At 40.7% G+C, this 23550-nt stretch overlaps 1 protein-coding gene across 6 annotated transcripts in view; it reads right to left on the bottom strand.

Annotated features, from left to right (window-relative positions):
* The window catches only part of TTLL5 (tubulin tyrosine ligase like 5), a 317335-nt gene that overhangs the window by 247393 nt on the left and 46392 nt on the right, over positions 1 to 23550 (bottom strand). For all 6 annotated transcript variants that reach the window (XM_032622071.1, XM_032622067.1, XM_032622068.1 and 3 more), the window contains exons 8-12: positions 22074 to 22143; positions 21553 to 21637; positions 12180 to 12281; positions 10281 to 10372; positions 9404 to 9511 (exon numbers count right to left, since the gene is read on the bottom strand). In XM_032622071.1, the coding sequence (XP_032477962.1) occupies positions 9404 to 9511; positions 10281 to 10372; positions 12180 to 12281; positions 21553 to 21637; positions 22074 to 22143 (457 nt within the window). The remainder of the gene's footprint in view (positions 1 to 9403; positions 9512 to 10280; positions 10373 to 12179; positions 12282 to 21552; positions 21638 to 22073; positions 22144 to 23550) is intronic.

The raw sequence follows: 23550 nt of genomic DNA, 5'->3' as shown, positions 1-23550 counted from the left end.
CCCGCGTCCCCTGCATCGGCAGGCGGACTCGCAACCACTGTGCCACCAGGGAAGCCCTCTCTTCAGTTTTTAAAAGCTAAAGCACAGGATTCAATTATTTCATAAAGTGGTAATATTAATAATAATAATAATAGCGTAAGGAATGGGGTGAGAATAATGACTGGTGCACATATTGATCAGATTTGCAGAATCAGCCACAAATGAACACAAATTGAAATCAGAAAAACAATCAATAAGACCCATTATTTAAGCACCTCACAATAAGCAACCAACACATTTACTTTACTGTCTCCCCAGTTAAGAGGCAGATTCCAAGAATCTTAAGCTGAAAGGCTGAGAATCAATAATGTGGAAAGTAAGGGGAAAGGAAAACACAAAAACAAAAAAACAACCCAAAGAGAGAAAACACCCTTTACAGTGCAACTTAATTTTCACTCAGGTGAATAAATCCCACCAGGGCTAAACGATCTCAAAATCAGCTTTGAATCTAACTAACATCTGTACATGCGCCAGGCTTGGATCTACCATCACTTGAGGGTGGGGTATGTGATAGCACTGCAACACAGCACAAAGCCCAGCTCACCTGAGAGGCGGGAACTGGGGGAGAGGACTGGGGTGAAAAAGAGAGCATTTGTATCAGGTTTATCTCTTACAACAATCAACTCAGCTTAATCAAAAGCATTTGGGTCCTTGGCAGGCTACTAGAGTCCTTATAATGACCCTTTTAACTTACGATTGGTCTTTTCTGAGGACATTAAAGATTTTAAACGGTAAAGAGTATCAATAGGTTGTACTGAGAATATTAAATTTCCTCACCTTTTAATGTTGTTTGTTTTAGCATTAGTGTCTACAATTTCAAAAATTCAGTATCCAGGATGAGATACACCAGTGTTCCTGTCGTTAAAAGGTGTAGGCAAGCTAGTCTTTTCCAGTTCTGAGAGCTACTTTCTTTGTTCCTCTGCATTGTCTTCATCGTGACAGAAAAGCAAGTGTTTTTAAAGGACTGTTGCTACCACCTTATTCAACGATGTTTCCTCAAGAAAATTTTCCTTGGTGAGATATATTTCCTTCAGCCCCCAGCCAAATCAAAACAAACTTGAAAATGTGACTAGTGAATGGTTAAGAAGCCTGACTCCACCTCATATTTTACATTAGCGCCCTTACCCCCCTATTTCTTTCAAGCAGCGTTTTTTGTTTTTTTTTTTAATTTATTTTATTTTTGGCTGCGTTGGGTCTTCGTTGCTGCGCGCGAGCTTTCTCTAGTTGCGTTGAGCAGGGACTACTCTTCGCTGTGGTGCGCGGGCTTCTCATTGTGGTGGCCTCTCCCGTTGTGGAGCATGGGCTCTAGGTGCACAGACTTCAGTAGTTGTGGCTCGCGGGCTCTAGAGCACAGGCTCAGTTGCTGTGGCGCACGGACTTAGTTGCTCCGCGGCACGTGGGATCCTCCCGGACCAGGGCTCGAACCTATGTCCCCTGCACTGGTAGGCGGATTCTTAACCACTGCGCCACCAGGGAAGCCCTCAAGCAGCCTCTTGAAAAAGCAATCTAACTTTCTTAACGCCTACTGACTCCCTGGCCCATAACAATTTGCTTCTGCTGCCACTCTTTAATAATTGACTATTCTCACTGTGATCCCCAAAGACCACCTTGCTGCTTTAAGTCCAAGTATCTGAAACTGTTGACAATCCTTACTTATTGGAACTTCCCTCTCCCTTGGTTCCAGGACACTGCTCTCTTCTGACTGTCCTCCTCCTTTCTCTCCTCCTTTCATTCCTTCTCTTCTGCCCAGCTAGTCACTGGTAGGCTTGCTCAGGGTAGCATCCTCGGGTCTCTTTCCTTCTCAGTTCTACTTCTCTTCTCGGGTGATCTCATGTATTCTCATGGCTGCAATTAACATTATGAGGATGACATTCAAATGTGTATCTTTAGTCAAGTGTCTCCTGGACACCAAATCCATAATTCCAAATGCCTTGCAGACATCTTCACTAGGATATCCCACAGGTACTTAACACTCAACAAAACACAGCTCGTTATCTTCTCCCAAAACCTGTCTGGCTTCCCATTATTCTTCATCTTCGAAAACCCCAAGCGCTCATCTCCAAAGCTAGAAACACTCTCTTTACCACCTCCCCAATCCATCACGTTACCAGATCTCTTTCTCTCTTTGTTTCTCTTTAATCCAGCCTTTCTTCTATATTCCCTCTTGAGGTAAAATTTATATATTTAATGAAATGGACAGACCTTAAGTGTACTATTTGGTGAGTCTTGATACATCCATGTAACCCACACTCATATCAACACACACAGAACATTTCCATCACCCCAGAAAGATCCCTCGTGCCCCTTCCTGGCAAATACCCTGCTCCCTGCCGCCACACCCCCAGACAACTATTATTCTTATTTCTTATCCCGTAGATCATTTTTGCCTATTCTAGAGTTTCATATAAATGGAAGCATACACTCTTTTGAGTCTGGCTTCTCTCATTTAGCATGTTTTTGAGGTTCATCCATCTACCATTATTTTTTGTTTAAAGATAGGTTTACTGAGGTATAATTTACATAAAGTTTACCCTTCTAAATTATAAAGTTTGATGAGTTTTGACAAATGTATAGTTATTTAACTGCCACCACAGTCAATATGCAGAACAATTCTATCACAAGTATTCCCTTTGTCACTCTGCAGTCAGTCCTCACTCCCCATCCACCAGCAACCACTGATTTGACTTTTGCCCTTTCCAGAAAGTCAAATCAATGGAATCACACAGTATGTAGCCTTCTGAGAGTGGCTTCTTTCACTTAGCATTGTGCGTTTGAGATTTATCTATGTCGTCACACATATCAGTAGTGTAATTCATTCCTTTTACTGCTCAGTAGTATTCCATTTTATGGACGACAATTTGCTTATCTGTTCAACAGCTGATAGACATTTGGGCTGCTTCCAGTGTTAGGCGATTATGAATAATACTGCTATAAACATTCGTGTAAAGGTATTTGTGTGAACGTATGGTTTCATTTTTCTTGGGTCAATACCTATGAGTGGGAGTGCTGGGTCACATGACTAAGTGTATATTATCACTGGGTACCTCCTACCACCAAATCATTTCCCTAGCACTAGTCTCTCCCCACTGCAGTCCATTCTCCATGGGGCCATCAGAATTATCTTTCTTTCTTTTTTTTTGGAGGGGGGGTGGTATGTGGGCCTCTCACTGCTGTGGCCTCTCCCGTTGCGGAGCACAGGCTCCGGAGGCGCAGGCTCAGCGGCCATGGCTCACGGGCCCAGCCGCTCCGCGGCATGTGGGATCCTCCTGGACCGGGGCATGAACTCGTGTCCCCTGCATCGGCAGGCGAACTCTCAACCACTGCGCCACCAGAGAAGCCCAGAATTACCTTTCTAAGACACATACCTGTCAGATAGAGAGACAGGCAGTGAATTGGCCCAGTAACAGACGCTGATGTCAGGTTGGTTCCTGGAGGATTTTAAATTAGTCACTTCTAATAATGTTGTACAGTATTCCCTGTGTTATAATTCTGTCACACCAAGCTTTGGGTCAAGTCATGATAAAAGTTAAAGGAAAAATAATAATCCTGTTGTTCCACTGCTCAAACAGCTCTGATGGCTGTTTATTGTCTGCAGGATGAATTTAACCGTGCCAGTCCTTTACAATCGGTCCCCAAACTACTGCCATAACCTTATCACTCGCCACCTCATCCAACTCAGGCTACATCTAGTCACACTGAACTTGCCATTTCAGAACATGCCACATTCTGTCATGACACTGTATTTTGCATGTCATATTCCCTCTGTTAGGAATGGCTTTCCCTGGCTCCTCTAGGCATAGCTGGTAACTCCTGGTGTATTCCAAGAGCACCTGAGTCACTCTGCTACTTGTGCTCTGCTACTTGTGTTGTCCTGGGTCATTTCATGTCTGGTTCTCCCCACTACCTGAGGACAGGGGCCATGTCTCGTGCACTGCTCTATAGCAAACAGTCTGCACTATACACAGCACATAGGAAGCAATCAAGAAAATACCGATAGAAAAAAAAAAAAGAGAAGAAAAAAATTTTTTTAATTAAAAAAATTTTTAATGTAAAACACTACAATTTTTGAGAAAGACAAAATAATTTGCGGCTACTTCCCAAAAATGACCTTAACTGCAAGACTCATAATAATACTCATAATAAAGCCACCAATCGTCAAGAAAATAAGAGAAATTCTCATTAAGATTTTTATATATTAAGACATATTAAGGAAAAACTTAATAAAAGATGGTCTAGAAAGGGAGGAAAAAAAGATTTGATAGGGGAATAACAATGCATCCAAGTCCTAAGAGATTACTAAACATGTCACACCACTAGTTTTGGAATCAACCCACTAACCCGCCCCAGAAATAAAGTCCCAGCTGAAGCTGTAATCCCTGAAATTGGAAAGTGCTGACATTAGCCAGATCTTGCTATCAGTCAAATGCTATTGTATAAAGGAAGTTCTTTTCACCTTGGTTGTGGATTGGAGTTGAAAACCTAAGGAGGAAGTCTTTATCTGGGGTCCAGAAGGAAAATTTGGAAAAAAAAACAGACCAAAATCCCACAGGAAAATGAACTAAATAAAAGAAAAAGCCCAGAGCCAATTTGTTAACTAGTCCAATAAATCAATATGGTATCTGGCTACCATATGCAAAGGTAGATTTGAGAGGAATATCTAGAACTAGGTACTGCTGATTAGAGCAGAAAGAGTACCCTTTTTTAGGCCTGATCTGCTAAAAAGGATGACATCATTTTTCCTGAGATCTAGTTACAGGAGAGCAGAAGGAGAATCCAGGATATGGAGCACGCCAAAAATGGCTGGACACATCAGAACTTGTCTTTATGTGGGTGGAAAATGAGCCAGAGAGACCTGGCTCTCACACTTGGCTTTGCCATTTATTAACAGCATGACCTGGGACAAATGATTTAACCTCTCTGAATCTTTTTTCCTTGTCTATAAAACATGAGTACTAAACACCAACAAAATTCTTAAGAGGACTAAAGGAAATAACCAATGAAGTGTGCCTGACGAACAGTAGGTACTTTCTTCTAAGTCCCTTCTACAGTAAACTTCCCATCTAAACAGGAGCAGGAGATAAGCCAGAAAAGAAAATTATCTCAAAAAGTGAACTGTTTGATGACTTTCATTATTTTTCTTGTTAGTCAAGTAGTTTCCATTATAAAATGTATGCTGCCTACTTCCATTCCTCCAACAAATATTTACGGACACTCCCACTTTAAGGATGTCAGCTTACCCTGTGAAATGGTCTTAGACAATACCAATAAAAGGCCAAACCAGCAACCATCCAACATAACACGGTATACTGAGCACGGTTTGTCCTGAACAAAGATGTCACTAGTCTTACCTAAACAAGGCCAGTCTGATCAAGTCTACAAGTGGCAGGACAGCTGGTTCATATGCTCTCAGGCTAGAGAGGACCATGGTCATAGCCTGTCACTTCAGCCATCCTCACACACATAGATGAAACCACTGTCAGCAGCAGCATCTTTAAAGGATAGCTAACATCCTGTTTGGGGCTGTTTTTCTCCAACTGTTCAAAAAAAAAAAAGCTCTCATAGCCAGTAATCTCACAGCGCCAATTTCCTAAGCAACCCTATTTATAGGGTTGCTGTTTAAGCATATATTTCACATGGTACCACATTTTCAGAATTCTGAAGGCAGTAAAAATTAGACTGTCAAAAGTCTGTTTTATTGGGAGAGGCATCGAAAGTTCTACTGATCAAGAGTCTTATGACCAAGATGACTTGATTGCCAAAACCCATCTTCTGACCCCCTTTCTCCAAGCTGAGTCTCTTTCATCTGAGTTCTCCCACTCACTAGCTCTAGAACCTGAGGCAAGGGTCTTAATTTCTCAGGGCCTCAATTTCTTTATATGGATTAATTATTCTCTGAGGTCCTTTCCGGATGTACAAATCTATTAAAAAGCATCAAATGGCTAAGTTTCTGGTAGTTTGTGAGGGTTCCTAAGCCTACATTTAAATGCTATTAATACAATGCAGGTATCTGTATATATCATCCCATGTAAAATTTGGTTTGAGAGGAACAAACTCATAATCTACACCCTGAACACAGCAGGCACTGAGAAAAGTTAACTACATAAATAAACAAAGGAATGGGACTATTGACCGTACCTGGAAACAAAAGCTGGACACTACAGGTGGGAGGGTGGGAAAGAAATCACAGGCCAGAAACACTTAGATACGAATGGAATGCTTCTGGCAAAGATCCATATAATGTGGAAAGGCAGAAACAACAACCAAAAGAATATAGTGAACCCCATCACCAGACTATTAGCTTCCTCTAAAACACCAATGCTCTGTTCAAGCCAAATTCTTCTGGGAAGCTCTCAATTCCTGTTTACTCTAAAACAAATGAAAAACAAAAGAAAAAACCCAGATTATTCCTTGTAACTTAAACCCCAGGGGAGGTTGGGAACCAGTGGGAGGCAAAGAGATTCACACAAATAGACACACGTATACAAAATCATTTCTGATGGGGGGAAGTTAATGAAGCACACAAAATCCCAGGGCTGACAGGAAGTGGAATTAGAACCACAAAAGCCAAGAAGATAGTCAACAGTTTAAAAAACTCCAGATGCACTCAGTTTATTAAAACTGAACACAAGCAGGGAGGGGGCTGGAGACCCATGGCTGATGAAATAGTCTTAGGCGACATTTCACTGAGTCAGAGAAAGTCACTGCTTCTCTCACATCAGAACTTCTAATGCCATTAAGGTCAAGAAATTCTTAAGCCTCCAAAAGGCAATCTGGTAATGAAATAAAATAGAAAAGGAAACATTCAGAAGAGCTTGTGATGATTTCCAGAACAGAGATTTTTACATTAAGAGCTACTAGAAATTTACTCTCACAGAAGAGCCAAGTAGATGTAGAAAAGAAATGTTTAATTTTTTTTTAATCTAATAAGGTTTTTGCAGTTGGAGTCAGATTTCCCACACCCCCTCCTCAAAAAGTCTGCAATAATTCTAAGAGCCCCTGGCCCTTACCACACCAGATCCATTGGGAAGCCTGCTGTCAGGCCACCAAAAGGCAATTAAATCAAGACCAATCATTCATTCAACAAACATTTCCCGGACATCCTTCAATAGCAAAAAACGCTGCTATGCACAGAAGGCGCAAAAACAAGAGAGACGCTGTTGCTGTCTTCAAGGAGCTTCCAGTCCAGTGGGGGAGACAGACACGTAAACAGGAACTAAAGGACATGCAGGCGTCGCTGGAGACTGAACAGAGTGCTGGGGTCGAGGTGGCTAACTCTGATGGGAAGACTTAGGGAAAATGTCACCGAAAAAGTGATACTTGACTTTATCTTGAAAAGATGTCAGTTATCTTTTAGGTAAAGTAACATGGGAAAGATATTTCAGGCACAGGATAAAGCAGGTGCAAAGGCAAAGGGTTAGGAAAAGAGATGATAAAAGGTTTGGTTCGGCAGAAACAGGGTGAGAGTGGAAGGGGAGACACCAATGACTTCTAAGAATTCAAGACGATAAGCTCAGTGACTACCGGTAGGAAGAGTGCGGCGAGCTGCTTCTGACCAGCAGAATGACGAATCACCACACGCTGGATTCTTCTCGCATCACACTTTATTGGAGTACAGCTTGGTTTCGGGCGGATGGAAGGAAGACCCCGTACGCTCGAGCCTGTCTGCTTATATAAGGGCTTAAGGACTCGTGTAAGTCCCTGATTCGTCCGTATGGTTATCGCATTTCGCAAGCCGGACTTTGGATAGGCCACTGCTTCAAAACCTGATTAGCATATTAGGTGCATACGCCCTAGCGGCATACTTAGTGCATGCGTAATGGCTATCCGGCCGCGCCCTACAGAAGAGGACATAATGGAACAAGTACAGAACAGCAGGAGAGAGGAGACGCTACAGGGCACTTTGTTAGGCAAGCGTTCCTGGAGGAGACGTCAAGCTGAGTCTCAGAATATAAAGAGGAGTGTGTAGGGCAGACAGGGGCAGAGTCTAGCCGGACTGCAGGACCTACAGAGAGGCACAAAGGCATGGAGTCCTCAGTGGCACCACTGGATTCTAAGGTGTAGGAGGGGAAATGGAATTCTAGAAAAGTCAGCTGGGGTCAGATCCTTGGAAGCTCTGAAGTCCTATCAAGTATCTATTACAAGTTAAGCCTAGGGAGCCATTTAAGGGTTTTAGAAGACATGAACATATTTGCATTTTAAGAAGATATACACATATCATAACCTCTTCTTTGCCTGTATAATTTTAGGTCCTGGTTTATCTACCATCTTCTATTCAGAGTCTCAACACTTCCCTTTGTTTAGTGCCCCTCAAGTACAAGCTGTTATGATAATCGATTAAAGAGATCAAGAATTATAATGTCTAATTATAAAAATAATTTAAAAAAAACTTTTTATGGAGTACAAATAGTGCTTTGCGTACGTCATCTCATTTGCCCTTCAAGGTACACTTAGAAGGCAGGAACCATCATTACTGCCATTTTATAGTTGAGGAAACAGGATTAGAGTAACTTGCTGAAAATCAGAAAACTAATGAGGGGTATAAATGGGTCTCAAACTAAGTCTGTCAGGCTCTACAGCCCATGTTCTTTACTTCTCTGTTATGCTGTCTCCTACTGTATTCCTTTAATTATCCCCCCATCAATGACCCTACTGTGTTTTACTAACACAGCCTGCCACCTGCTGAAAGCCTGTGTGACTGCACAGACATGCATACCAGCAATCACTAAGGACTCACATCCACACAGACAGCAAACGGGGGCAGGCACCCTCGGTGCTACAGTCACAACTAGCCGGTCAGCGAGCAACAGGCTTCCTGGTCCAGTAGTTGTGATCTGCTTCTTACTCCTTCTCTGTGCAAATAGGGAATTAGGGGTGGGAGAGAAGAGAAGGGGAGGAGGAAGAGGAAGGGAAGAAAGAAGGGGTGGGGGTGGGGAACCCACCAGAAAGAAGACTAAAACAAAAAGGAGGAGCCATTGGAAAATGGGAGAAAGCACATACTGGTACCAGCCAGAGCTTCTTGGAACAGTTCCCAGTCTGGCTGCCAAAGAGCTCTGGAATATATTTGTTAGAGCTGGATTCCTGTACAGTCCGTTGCAGACTTTTTCTGATTGCGCTCTGACAACGAGACCCACACTTTAGTTACAATCCCTGCTTCCCACAGCGAAAGCTAGTTAGTCCTCAGGGGACCTCCAACTAAGTTCACCACCGGCCTCTTCATACGCTACGTGAGTTTATAGAAAGAAATAAAAGTCCACCACATACCTTTTACTCTTGTAGAATCACTAAGCCTCTCTACCCCAGTATGCCATCCCAATTTCCCAAGCCCCTTTTCACAAAATATGTTAAGCTTCTTGAGTCTCCTTACCAAAACAACTGCTGCGATGAGGAACAAAAGTTTTACAGGCTGTGGCAATAGCTAGTTCAGCAGAGATTATAGTCTTAATGATCAGGTCTTCTACATGGGCCATCAATGCTACAAAAGAAAAAAATACACTATAATGCATGAATTAGGACTGGATTCCAGAACACAATATAATTATAACAGCACATGTGCTCATTCAAAGAAGTCTCCATGTGGCAGTCTTGCAAATGGGTGCTCCAGGAGAAGGCATGTCTGTGAACAGAGGGACACAGGCAAGAATGGAGGTGCTGGGGGATGTACTCAAGTGGTCTCCTATGACAAGAGATAGACACAGACTGGAAAAGGAGCCTTCCCCGCTTCTCACTCTCCTCCTCTCACCCTTCCCTTTGTGGACTGAGATAGGCCTTTCGGCATACTGCTTCCCATTCTGCTCAAGGCTCAGCGACAGTGTCCATTTTGATTCCAAGCCTTTGTACTCAAACTTGACACTGTCCATTCTCCAATTCATCAACAGGAATGTAAGAGATTGCCTTAGGAAAATGTGAACTCAGGGCCAATATGGAGATAGACAATTTGTTACGTAAAAAGCTGACCGTATTTTAGTGAGCAGTTCAACATTCAAGAAGGACAAATTCCCTAAAAACTAAAGGAAAAAGTTGTCTTCCAAACTAGAAACAAGAGAAGGGATTCGGGGAGCCATGGTAAGTAAGCCTGTTGTTCTCCATCTTGTAAAGGGCAGGAAAAATTAACACCAAGAACAATGATCCCATCAGACATCTCAGCAACACTATTAGAATTCGAGAGAATGACTCCTGGTTAGAGATAATAGTACAGTTATACGAAGAAGAGAAGTCAAAAAGGAAAAAGCCCTGGTACTTACCAGTTGTATCTTTGCCTTCCTGTTTCAGATACCTAAGCATAGCACTCATGCTCCATTTGTTCCCATAATCCTCCACTTCCGGATCATCACAACTAAAACAAATTCATGGATCAATGTCACATATGCAACTAGGCCCGGCTCTAGAAACAAGATTTTTTACAAATAGCCTTCTTTCCTTATCGGTCTTTAGAAAAATATTCCCTTTGCTGACTTCCACTCACCCACTTTTTCTTGGTCCTTTTTGTCATATACGCCTATGTACCAGTTTCTTCCATTGAAATGAAAATGCATACAACTTGCCTTAATGAGGTGGGTAGGGGAAAGGAAGGCAAATTCCTCCTTAACCAAACAATTATGCATCATGAACCAGTAGAAGAAATTTGTGAAAGAATGTAAACAAATTTAAGAATGGTTACAAAATATTAACACATTGAAATGCTTGGGGATACTAACCTTGTCTTTGAGGTAAATGTCACATGAGCCCACAAACCGGCCTCTAATGCCATTTTCAGACCAGAACTGAGTCTAGATGGGCTAGTAAGCTAATCTAGCGCAGCATTTTAATGAGTTAACCCTGGACAGAACTATGCTGGCATCTGAAGCAAGCTCCCTTCTATCTAGTGATAGACACGGCTTTTTTGGATACCTTTTGAGGTATCACCCAAGGGAGAATGCACTAGAGCAACAACAGAAGTAATGAAGTACACCACCACTACAGCAACCAAGTGGCAAACAGGGCACATTCCCAGACTGTTGGAAGGGTCTTGCAATCTGAAACCTGTATTTTACAGCTGCCCCCTTATTCCCTATCACCACCCCGCAACCCACCAGCTGCATCTTTGCTCATCTTCCAAAGTGCAAGATATTGCATCTTCAACCAATTCCTAACACCGGTCACAGGACACTCAATGAAATCTATAGAGCTTCGGCAACTATGCCATCACTTCCAGATTCCTTTCTTTTTTTCCTTGGACCTTCTAGGCACCTATTTTTAGTCTGAGTAGAAAGTAACTGTTTGGGTTTCTTTTTTATTTTTCCAGTTTCTGGCAAAATTATCAGGATGAAAGAAAACACAGCAGAAAGAATATTTCCACACAGCTGGGCTGGTACTCCGTTCCACTGAATCTTTTTCTGAGATGGCCTCATTTCTTTTTTTATTTAATTTATTCCTAACGTTTTTTCCCCCGATCATAAAAGTGTTTCTTTTAGAAAAACTTAGGAAATAACATAAAAGTACAGAGAAGAAGACAGACATCCCCCACCCAAAATCCCATCCATTATAGTTAAGGACTGTTAACATTTTAAGTTTTCTAGTTTTCTTCTCTCTCCCACACCCCCTCGGGGGGGAAAGAACAGCTTTAGTTATCTTACATATTCAAAAAAGAAATTAAATTGCATGTACTGTGTGGCAACTTGCTTTTTCCACCTGACAATGTACAGTGACGCACATTCTTGTTTCTAATCTTGTGTATAAGTCCTTTATTTCTTAAGGTTAAGCTCCTAGAAATAGAATTACTGGGTCAAAGGGCACAAGCATTTTTGAAGCTTTTGATACATTTTGCCAAGTGCTGAAATGACCTAATTTCTTGACTTTGAAAAAGTTCCATATGCCTATAAAATTCCTACCTCTAAGTCAAGTGAGGGAACTTGACAATGAGGCAGACAAAACTTGGGAAGGAAGGCATATTTTGGTGGAGAAAGGGGACATTGTAGGTGGGCAAGCGATAGAGAAGCTGTAGCAGGTAAGCCTCAGAACTACATGAAATGACTCCAATAGCTCTAAGTTACATGGATATGAGCGTAAAGTTTTCCTCCAGTGCAACAAGTTAACTTTGCACTTCTCCAATGTCTGCCTCGGAGACCGACTTCCCTGGCTCCTGGCTCAGGCGCAGCCAGTACCTGACATAGTCTCCACTCTTCTTATTCACACTGTAATTGGTCAGGTGCATGAACTGGTTCCGAATATTCTTGGTTCCTTGGTCATATCGTACGGTGGCAAACCTGATAGAAAAGACACAGGTTAAATGTCAGGAACAGGGCTTCGATAAAATACAGGATCAATGAGATATTAATACAGGGAGGTGGCATCCTCCTCAAATACTGAGTGCTTATTAAGTGCCAACCCCCACACTAAGTGTTTCATGTACAATATCACATTTAATTCAATCATTAAAGCAATTCTCTGAAGGAGGTACCATTACGTCTAATTTTTAAAACAGATATGAACATTAAAATATGACCTGGAAGATTAAGTAACTTGCCCCAAATCACACTGACTCCAAAACCCATGTTCTTAACCATGAGATGCTGCTTTTTTGATACAGAACCTTAGACGGATAGGAAAGATGAAAAATGAAAACAAAGTTATTCACAGTCAAGGAAACTGTGTATAGGATGCTGTGGATGATGGGACATTAGCCTGTCAAGAAACACCTGAGTGTCTACACAGTGCCTGGTACTAAAGCATTCTATGGAAAATAGTATGCAAAAAGAAAAAAAGGACAGCATAATAATATAAAGACTTAGAACTCACATCCATAGGAAAAAACAGAACTGATCTATAAAATTAAGAGAACAATAATGGCAGCATTAACAGCATACAAAGCCTAATAAGTCTGCAGAACAGCATAAATACGAGCGTAGAGTGGATTAATTCCTGAATTTGGACTGATGGCAAAAAGAGGGATTAAACACGGAGCCCACTGAAAACAGAGCAGCCATTTGATATCCTGGACTGTTGTCAAAAGAAGACCAAAGTATAAAATATATGTGCCTCTGAAGGAAGTAGCCGAGGAAAGAGAAAACTTTCCAGTGATGCTCAGCATCAACAAAAGTACACTCGAGTCGAACGGTTATGGTAAATATCACCCCTTGTTTACATACCACTCTAACCATACCACCCTTCACTGAAGTGGTTTTCCCCAGAGGCACAACCAAGTGTGTGAAAAAAAGTCCTGGAAGGCCACAAGTTTATTTTCACATGATTTACAAATTATTTACATGTGCTTACTCAGACTATGAAGTCAACGTGAATTTTTACCACATTGAAGGGCAGCATCTAAAATTTTTCTTCTCCTCTATTTCTTCTCACTCACCCACTATCTCTGCTCCCTAATTCCCTGTACTAGAAATCTACAAGAGCCAAAGAAAGAAGAGTGGAAAAAGGAAAAATAAAAAAAACAAACCAAAAAAGAACACCCAAAACTAAAATAAACAAGCATGAGGCCAGGAAGAAGGATGTGGACAAAGAGAAAATGTTGACCAGGCATGTATGGCTAAGGGGCAAGAGTCTGATGAGCATTACGTCTATGCATGAGAAGGACCTCAGATTTTCCAGAAACTTCCGGCAGTTATCACTTAACTTCACCCATGTCACTCCGTGGTGGGTAAACCTTACCTATACATCCCAATCTTCCTTCGTCAGAGATCCTCCAATCAAGCGGGAAATAGTCATTCTCTGAATTCTTGTGAAATGCGAAGGGGGCCCAGGCAGGCCTCACAGAGGCTGCCTGCCTCAACCAGACATTACCTCACAGTGACATACCACCTGCCATCTCTCCCCCAAAATAATGATTTAGAGGGAGGGAAAAGGTTCTGCTTCAGAGAAAGAGGTTTTTCTTCTCTTTTAAATACAAGTACCTGATCTAATTTGGTCAACATGAAAAGACTGGCAAAGGCCTGGCAGTTAACTGTAAACTGGTACCCAACACATCTGTCATTCTTATCCTCCTTTTGTCAATAGGACTGCATCTCTAAAAAAAATAAATTTTCTTCTTCCTAGTCTTCCTTTTAGCTGGGACATTTATAGTCTGAAACTCAGGAAGGACAAGATCATTAATGTTAGAGTTCTTGTAAGTACAAGAAGAAGTAAGAGTTAGAGAAAACAGAAACAAAACTAAGCTCAGTGAAAAAGTTACCCAAAAGGGCAAAAGTGCTACACTCTTTATTTCAGTCAGCTGAACAAGGAATGCAGAAGACCATGTAGAGGAAAGGCAGGTGTATATGCTCATCTTTCTTCCTAACCCAGGAAGAGCTTATGGTTCTCACTAAAATCTGGATTAAACAAACCACATTCAGCTCTGATCACCATTTTCCAACATTTTCTTCTTATTTTCTAGATCAGAGGTCCCATTAGTCTTAGATCTGGCCTACTAATCAAGTTCCGATTAACCTACAAAGGTTGTTTTTTGTTTTTAAACTTGAATAACTTGGCCAGCATTTAAAATTCAGACCTTCCTTCCTGAAACCCAGAGGCAGCCAGGGCCCATGTGAGGAAGATGGCGGATAGGACGGGAAGGCAGCCCAGAGGCAGTACAAGGAGGTTATCTAAGCAGGGTGGTGCCCCACAAGGGTCAAAGTCCACACAAGGAGGGCATCTGAATGGGGTAGTGACAGGGAGGTTGGGAGACTGGCTACATACAAGGGAACTGAGTAAATAAATATGGTGAAGATAATAGAAGTCAGATTTCTCACTGTTGGAAAAAAGATAAAAAATATGGAAAGGGAAAAAGCTAGAATGAATACTGTAGTTTTGAGCTAGAATTGGAGGTATTTGTATGAACTCCTGATTTTCAATATAGAGATACAGAAATAAATATAGATGTAAATGTGTATGTATGTGTACATGTACGTATATCTATACACGTATTTCCTAGGTATGTCCATTGCAAGGATCTGATAGCAGAGACACCCCAGAGCAATGAGCATATCTAGCACCTGGATCTGTATGTCTAAATACTATCCTCCATTAAAAGCAACCACTGCTCCTTGGAGAAAATAGTTGATTCCAGGCTGGGACAGAGAAAGAAGATGAGCCTGAAATATCTTGTGCTCAAAGAATGAGGGGACATGTCAGAAGGACACAAAAGTCAGCTTAAACGGGCTCCCGTTGGCCAAATCTGGGACAATTTGAGCATCAAAATGAATCACGATAGTAAAGGATTACAACCCATTAAATAACACAGGAATCCTTAAGTCCACATTGGTGTATATAAATAAATGAACAGGATGGAGAGAAAACTCTTCCTGGGAGTAAAATGCCAAATAATAAAAGTAAAAGGAATGATGGAATTAGAAAATCATTATTCCACAACCATCACAGTAATAATTCATTCAGGCAAGAAACATCAATGAATATTAAAATTGTTGGGTGAAAGTGAGATGAAGAATGAGATTTTACATGGTCTCAAAGTATCTCTTCATAAGATATTTATTAATTACAGAGGGGAAAACAAAGTAAATTTACAGTGGAGAAATCTGCCAGACATTGTCTTAAGTGCTCAAACACCACTAAATAGTTATCATGTACCATCGGATCTAATGCAATGAGAACATGGCATCACTTCTGTGACATTCTGGCCAAAAATACATAACCTCAGTCTAATTATGAAAAAATATCAGACAAACACAAATTGAGGGCCATTCTACAAAATGACTGGCCTAAATCTTAAAAAATGCTAAAGTCATGAAAGTCAAGAAAAGACAGAGTAAATGTTCCAGATCAAAGGAGACTGAAGAGACTTGACAACTAAATATAACATGTGATCCTGGATTTGGAGCTTTCTGTTATAAAGAACATTATCAGGACAGATGGCCAAATTTGACTGTGGTCTCTAGAGGAAAGTTAAAAGGCAGTTCTTCATACTAGTTTTACAGCTTTCCCATAACTTTGAAATGGTTTCAAAATTAAAAGTTTACAAACAAAAGTTTCTCAATAAAAATCTAGATTTTTCAGCCTCCCTTAAAAAACCAGAAGATCTGGCAATACCACTTGTCTTGGTCCATTCAGGCTGCCATAACAAAATACTATAAACTGCATAAAGTGTGTAGCTTACAAATCACAGAAATTTATTTCTGTTGGCTGGAAGTCCAAGGTCAAGATGCAAGCAGACAGACAGCACCTTCCTGCTGTGTCCTCACAGGGTGGAAGGGGTGAAGAATCCCTGCAGGGACTCTTATATTAAAGGGCACTAATCATATTCATGAGGGCTCCACCCTCATGACCTAATCACCTCCCAAAGTCCCCATCTCCTAATGCCATCACCTCAGGGGTTAGTATTTCCACATATGAAATTGGGAGGTAGCATTCAGACCACAGCACTACCACATATCAATGATTTGCTGCCAATGAATAGTAAATACCCTTCAGGTGGGACATGTGATCTCTGGTTCTCCAGTCTCCACTGGGCCAAACTTTTCAGTGAATGTCCTTGTAAGCATTTAAGTTTGTGACTTGTGATTTAGATCTTCACATATCAAATTTCACCCTATTTAGGTCTGAAAGCTTCAACACAATTTCTTTATTAGAAACACCTTAAAAGAGATAATTCTCTACTAGGTAGCCCACAACCAAGTTTGCAAACACTGCTCCTAACACATACTGAAATTTACATGATGAATTAAGTCTTGAACCTCCCTCTTAATGAAATCAAGATTTAGGAAAAGTTCTCATGACAGAATTTCATAGCCTTGACCTTTAAACAAAAAAAAAAAAAGAAAAAAGGAATGGGGGGGTTCCTACTTTCTTTGTAAATCTGAAACCCTGAGCTCTATTTCACCACCTATGATGAACAGAGAACTATATGCCCTTTTCTCTCTTTTTTTGCCACATTAAAATATATATAGATTACCTTTATTCTGACAAATTCTTAAATCAAAAACTACATTTCCTTTTTGCTTTCTAATGTTTCTCAGTGAGAATCAATACAATGATGATAATCGTCTCAAACTCTTGAATGTGTATGTGAAGGAAGGGTTTCAATGTTAGACATATAGTAGGTACCTGATAAGCACTAACCGAAACTACAGCTGAGTTGCTTGTTCAGGAACTTTACCAACATGGAACTCAAACAAGAAGGAAAGCAGAGTTAGTGGGGTCTTTGGAACTCTCTTCCCCCGTTCAAAAACTACTTTGTTCTTCTACGAATACGACACCATAGTCAGAGTTATAGAGAGTCTAGATGTAGGACAGTTAAACCGAACCCCCCAACCCTGCTTTGATAGCTACATGTTCTAACAAACATTCACTACAAATGTACAAAGTAAGGGAGGCCAACTCTCAGGAGACCCTGGCACATTGTGTTATCTTTCAGCAGGTGTAACCATTCAGCACCAGAAAGGCCTGGAGGATGAAGAGACAGCACCTCAGGCAGCCTTGCCAGGAGCCACTGGGTTTCATCCTGGCCTGACCCAGAAAAATCTTATGGAAGAGAACAAGAGGCCCAAGAGCTCTCTGATCTGCTGTCAACCAGCTGCGGCCGGGAGACTGCCAAAGTGCTGCAGTGACTAGGCAGCGCCCTGCGGAGCCGTCTGGGAGGGGATTACCATCCTGATCCCCTGGTCTTCAGAGCCAGAAATGACTCAAACTTCACAAACAGTTAAGGGCCTGCCAGGGAGGGTGACAATGAGCACTGGAGAGGGTTTTCTTCCCCTTGTTGGTGTCTCTTCCCCCTCTTGCTGCTATGGCAGATTCTGGACAGTGTGCGGCCTGTGAGGTAATCTGAATTCCTTGGCAACCGGCAAGTACCTGAATTCTTTCAAAACCACAGGAATCCAGCAGAGAAAAGGTAAATATCCCTGCGGAGCCAGTGTTAATTAGCAAGGAAGGCTACTGAAGAAGTAACTGGGGGTGGGGAGGAAGGCAGAGGCATTACAAATGCTTTGGGATATCTTCTGAATTTCCACTGAATAATATGGCTGAGTAGAAGAGAGGCGATCCCTGACCCGGGCCTTCTCAGTGACCCATCTTCCCAACCCACCGTGTGGATGGAGCTCTCCCAGTTCTCCGGACGAGCACTTTCATTTCCCTGCAGCTGACAGTGTTACCTATCTTTGGGTCTCTAATATGATAGCACATTCGATTTTCAACTCAATTTTGTTTTAATTTTTTTCAACTTTAAATTTTTCCTGTTTCAGTGAAAATTTGGCTATTAGCTTTGTCTCAAAAAAGGGCCTCGTCAAATCATTTAGACCACATACTGGATCCACCTAAAACTGTAAAATCCAGAACAAAGTCTTTTTGGATTCCACCTCTGTCAGGAAAAAAACCCTACACCATTTTGGTAGAGAAAAGCACCCCTCTCTGGAAACTTGAGCGCCCCCTGCTGGTGTAAAACAGTAACATACACATGAAACTCAAAAAGTAGGAAGGGGCAAAACACTGGACTCAAACACCACTAAGACAATTTTTTAAAACGCCTCAATATTGTGCCCACGTATAAGAAAATAATGAGAGTCTTTCTACTTCCTATGTTAATAAAGCAAGGACAACTGAAATGATTAATCTAGAAAGAAACTATTTAGGGTCATTTTCTTTAGTAAATTTAAGAAGGTAAAGAATTTACACAAAATTCTTACTTCACAGAACCGTCTTATGAAATCAACTTAATCTTTCTGTCATTAAACATGAATTCTGAGGCCCCAAACAGAAGTGATATGGGATAAGACCCTTCTTTTCTGAAGAAGGAAACCAATTACACTGCCACCAGTTCTGTCTCTTTAGGAAAGATTATGGTTTTCCTTTTTGAGCCTCAAAGTAAAATGGTCTAGTGATCTCATCCCAAACTGATTACCTTCAGTAATGTCTATTTAAAACAAACGTGACCCAAGATTACTAGAGGCTGCAGATCTGGAGATGCTGTAGACTATTGTTGAAAGTAATGAGACAGTCGAATGGCTTCTGAGGATTAAGAAGCAGGAGATGAGTGCCAAGATACACAGTGGTTAAGACACAGGGACTTAGGCACATGGAAGTTATTGTGCAGAGCAATGCACCCCTTGCAGGACTGGCTAATAGCCTGTCATAATGTACTACTGTGAAGCTTTTATATTCGCCTGTACTTTTAGATAAAATAGCCAAAACCCTGAAAATTTTTTCTTTTGGTTCAGTTTAATCCAAATTTTTACAAATTTGTTTTCCAAATTATTCTAAGAAAGAGCATCCATTTTTAAAATATATAAATATATATACTCAGTTCCTGCTGGAGGCAAGAGAAGAGTTACTCAGTTCAGTGGGTTCTGACTTCCAACACACAGCCAATAGCCAAAGCACTAGCACATCTGCAGTAAGTCCTATAATAAATATTAGTATTGTTCTCATTTTGCATCTGAGCCAGTGAGGCTTTAAAACAATGCCGAATTTTACCAATAGCAAGGGCTATTAATACTGTGGGTGAAATACCTTTGGAATAATTTGCAGAACATATTGCTATGATATCCTTGAGACACACAGTAAGCATAAACTTGAGGTCTTTTCCCTATTCAAGAAGTCCAGTTCAGGGCTTCCCTGGTGGCGCAGTGGTTGAGAGTCCGCCTGCCGATGCAGGGAACACGGGTTCGTGCCCCGGTCCGGGAGGATCCCACATGCCGCGGAGCAGCTGGGCCCGTGAGCCATGGCCACTGGGCCTGCGCGTCTGGAGCCTGTGCTCCGCGGCAGGAGAGGCCACAGCGGTGAGGGGCCCGCGTACCGCAAAAAAAAGAAGTCCAGTTCATGGCAGGACATAATCGGTTCCCGAGAAGGGTACAGGAGACAAGCTGGGTGAGGATGAGTGGAGGGAGAAGGGTGAAGAAGCTCATGATACTAAGGAGGGAAAGCTCAGACATCTCATATTACAAAATGGAAAATCCTCAGCATCTTATACATCTGAGCAGAAGTAAGAGGCCTTATTTCACCTTCTTTTTGCTCTAGATAATATGGAGACTCAGCTTTTATCCCTATACTTCAAAATATGAGAGCACATGTGTCTAAAAACACTACAGAAAACTTCTTTCCGATGAAAATCTGATTAGATTAGCAGTTTGTGCCCAGATACCTGGTTCAGCCCTTTAACTAAAAACTGAGAAATATTTTAGTTTTCTCCCTCCTCAATTTTCAAGGAACCAGAGGCCAGAACTAGGGAGCTTCCGTGGCCTTCAGTGTTCCCAGGGTTCAAACTCAAATCTTAGTTAAGAATGTGACCATGCTTATAGATGCTGTCACTGCCACCTAGAGGTGAAGGGAAGACATAGCTCAACCAGGTAGAATCTGGTTAACTGTTCTCACCCTCTGACTCTAATCACACGATGCACCAAAAATTTTAGTCTAAAAAATAATTGAAATCCGATTCTAAAAGAACAGTTGTCAGAGTACAATGATATGTCTCAAAGCACCTACACCTAAATATGTAGCCTTCTTTTATCCACGGTATTTCCCATCTTTGATGTACATTTCCTAAAATACAGAAACATATATAGGCCATGCTTTTTACAGATGCAAACCACCTCCTAAACTGCTATGCTCTATAAGAAAACTATGCATAAAAAGAACTTCAGAGTTCTTTGGTAAAATATATATATATGTTTTGTGGGGGAAATATATATATATATATATATATATATATATATATATATATATATATATAAGCTTTGTGAGAGAAAAGAACACAAGCACACCAAAGTTATATGCTTATTTTAAACAATTTAAAGGGTCTAAAAAAAACAGTCACCTGTAAAATCCTATGGATATGGGAAATGAAAATTCAAATTATTATAAGTTGAACTTTATTTTGTAAGTCACACTACCTTAAAACTTAAGAAGTACCTCAAGAAAAACAGAAATATATATATATTTATATATATAATATATATTATATACATATAATATATATATATATATTATATATATAATCACTGTAAAATATATTACAGGCTTGTAGGTGAAAAAAAAAAAAAAAAAGCAGCTAATGCCCACCCTAAATACAAGAGGGCATGAAACAGCTCAAGCCTTCAGCTCTGGAGTCAGATCCAGGGGTTCAAATTCCCACTCCACTATCCACCTGCTGGAGACCTCAAGGGAGTGACTTGAAGTTCCCTTACGCAAAGCCTCAGTTTCCGCAACTGCAAAAATGCATCGACTTTAAGGTTGTTGTGAGCATTAAAATAAATGCTTGGTATATAACAGGTATACACATGTGAGATTTTTTTTTTTTTTTCCTTTTTAGACCATTTGTGAACAACAGTGGCCCTAGGATCTTCATACCAATTGCCATTGCATGAAAATACAATGTGACCCTGGATCCCTGCTGGGAAAGGTGTGTGTTTACATACAAATGCTTGTTCATATGCGTGGATATGCAAGAGAGACTGTGAAGTGATAAGACTGATTTCTGTAATCTGAAGCCCATCTGGGGACACTCTTATTTTCCTGAGTTGAATACAACAGAAAAAAACAACCTGATCTTAATACACTCTTTAATGGGTCAACTCGAATAAACACCCTCCGCTCAAGGTCTCTTACCTAGCCAGTCCTTCTTCATAGAGATAGATGACAAGAGGATCATAGGAAGTCACAAGCACATAGAGGCGCACGTCAAACTTGAAATCTGGCAAAAAAATTGGGGTACACAGGTAAAGCTAAGCTCATTTGTCTTCTGTTACAGAAGGAATAGTACAATGTAACAAAGAAATATGAAAGACAGTCCTCCTCTCCCCATGAAACATACACTGCCCACACACCTTCCCTTTTGAGGACAAATAATTATACCATACATTGTAAATATATATATACATGCATTGTACAGTTTTCATATATATTTGTTTCTGTTGTAACATATAAAGCACTTTCTTTTTTATTATGTCAAAATCAACTTCAAAATAATACCGTGAGGTAGGTAAGGAACCAGCTTCATCTCTGGAGCCACAGTTGCCAAGAATTTCACACTAGCTTAATAAAGACTTAATAGAGAAGACTATAAAAACATTAAAAAAAAATTTAGTACGATCTAGCCCAATCCAGTCAAAGACCTAATCACAACTCACCATCTATGAGCAGGGGGTTGTTAATATAACGGGAGACCAAGATGTTCTCTTCCAGGGAAATCTGGTTTGGCTGTTGAGTAAAGAGAAGAATGAAAGGTAGACATGCAAAGGAATCCTGACTTACAATAAAGAAGCAAAGTTCTTAACCATTTAGAAATGATAATATGGAAAACTAAAACTCTAAGAAAAGGTTTCCTCTAAGTTACCCATATGTTAATTGGCCATATAACACACCACTTCCATAAACACTGTGAGAATCCAATTATAATGGGGGAAAACAAAATTTACACGGCACCTCTCATAATAGAGCCTAAACAGCTTCAAAGATTTATATACGTGATATTAAATATTTACATGCCAAGAAAATAAAAGCTACTTAAAAAATAAATTAAAACTTGCTTCCTCCCAAATGTAAAGCATGTTGGATATTTTAGAATAGTACCATTATTCTTACAGGAAGGCTTTCATCAAGTTGCTCAGAGAACTTACAGATCTTTCCACAATGGATCCCGGCATTTTCCCTGTGAAATGGGATGGATATTTCACTGACTCACTCAATAGTGCTTGCTATGCCACTGCAGGTAAAGAATGAACTAGATCTTTTAAATACTTTTTTCAATGAAGAAGAGCTGTCTATACAATAAATAATGGTGAGTATGATGGGTATTGTATAAGGCACTGGGGATACAGTGATGAATGAAACAAATGCAATCCCTGCCCTCACAGAGCCCAATCCCTACTCCCAAAGAGTTTGATGTTTGAGTAGAGGGACAGCAAATATATAGAATTTAAAAGAACACAAAGCAGCACACCTCCAAGTGCAAGACGTGAGGCTGCAGAGTGGAAAGAGATCTGGAAGAACAATTCCAAGTGAGACTAAAACAGAAAAATCAGTTGTCAGTCACCACAATCCATACAGGACAAAAGAACTCCAAAAGGGAAGTGGCTATAATGATAACTGTGATGATAGTAGCTATAGTAGCAACAACAGAAACACTATTAACATTTGCAGGAAAAAAATTTTAATAAATGTACTGAAGATTTGCTATGTGCCAACACTGTTCTAATCCTTCACAAGTATTATTTCATTTAATCTTCGTCCAACCCATGGTAGGTATAACACCATCCAAATATTACAGATGAGGGAAGAGTCGGAGAGGGTTAGGAACCTGCTCAAAGTCCCACAGCTAGTAAGTGACAGAGCACCATTTGAACCCAGGCAGTCTGCCTCAGAAGCTTAATCCTTAAGCACTATTTGCACCTTTTCTCACAAGTTCTGACCTAAAATAACTGTCCAAACCCAAAAGTTTGCCTTTATAATAATGCATTTGCCATCCCAAATACTACAGTTATAAAATAAGGATAATTGTGTGACCCATAACATCATACACAACCACAAGAAGCAACTCCGGGGTCAAGATAATGAGATTCCTCTTTCATTTCCCACTGCTGCCATCTCAAACTCAGAACACAACTT

Source organism: Phocoena sinus, chromosome 2 (genome assembly GCF_008692025.1).
Source record: "Phocoena sinus isolate mPhoSin1 chromosome 2, mPhoSin1.pri, whole genome shotgun sequence".
Taxonomy (NCBI): domain Eukaryota; kingdom Metazoa; phylum Chordata; class Mammalia; order Artiodactyla; family Phocoenidae; genus Phocoena; species Phocoena sinus.
Note: the sequence above shows the minus strand (reverse complement) of the source record. Positions and strands in the feature narration are given on the sequence as shown.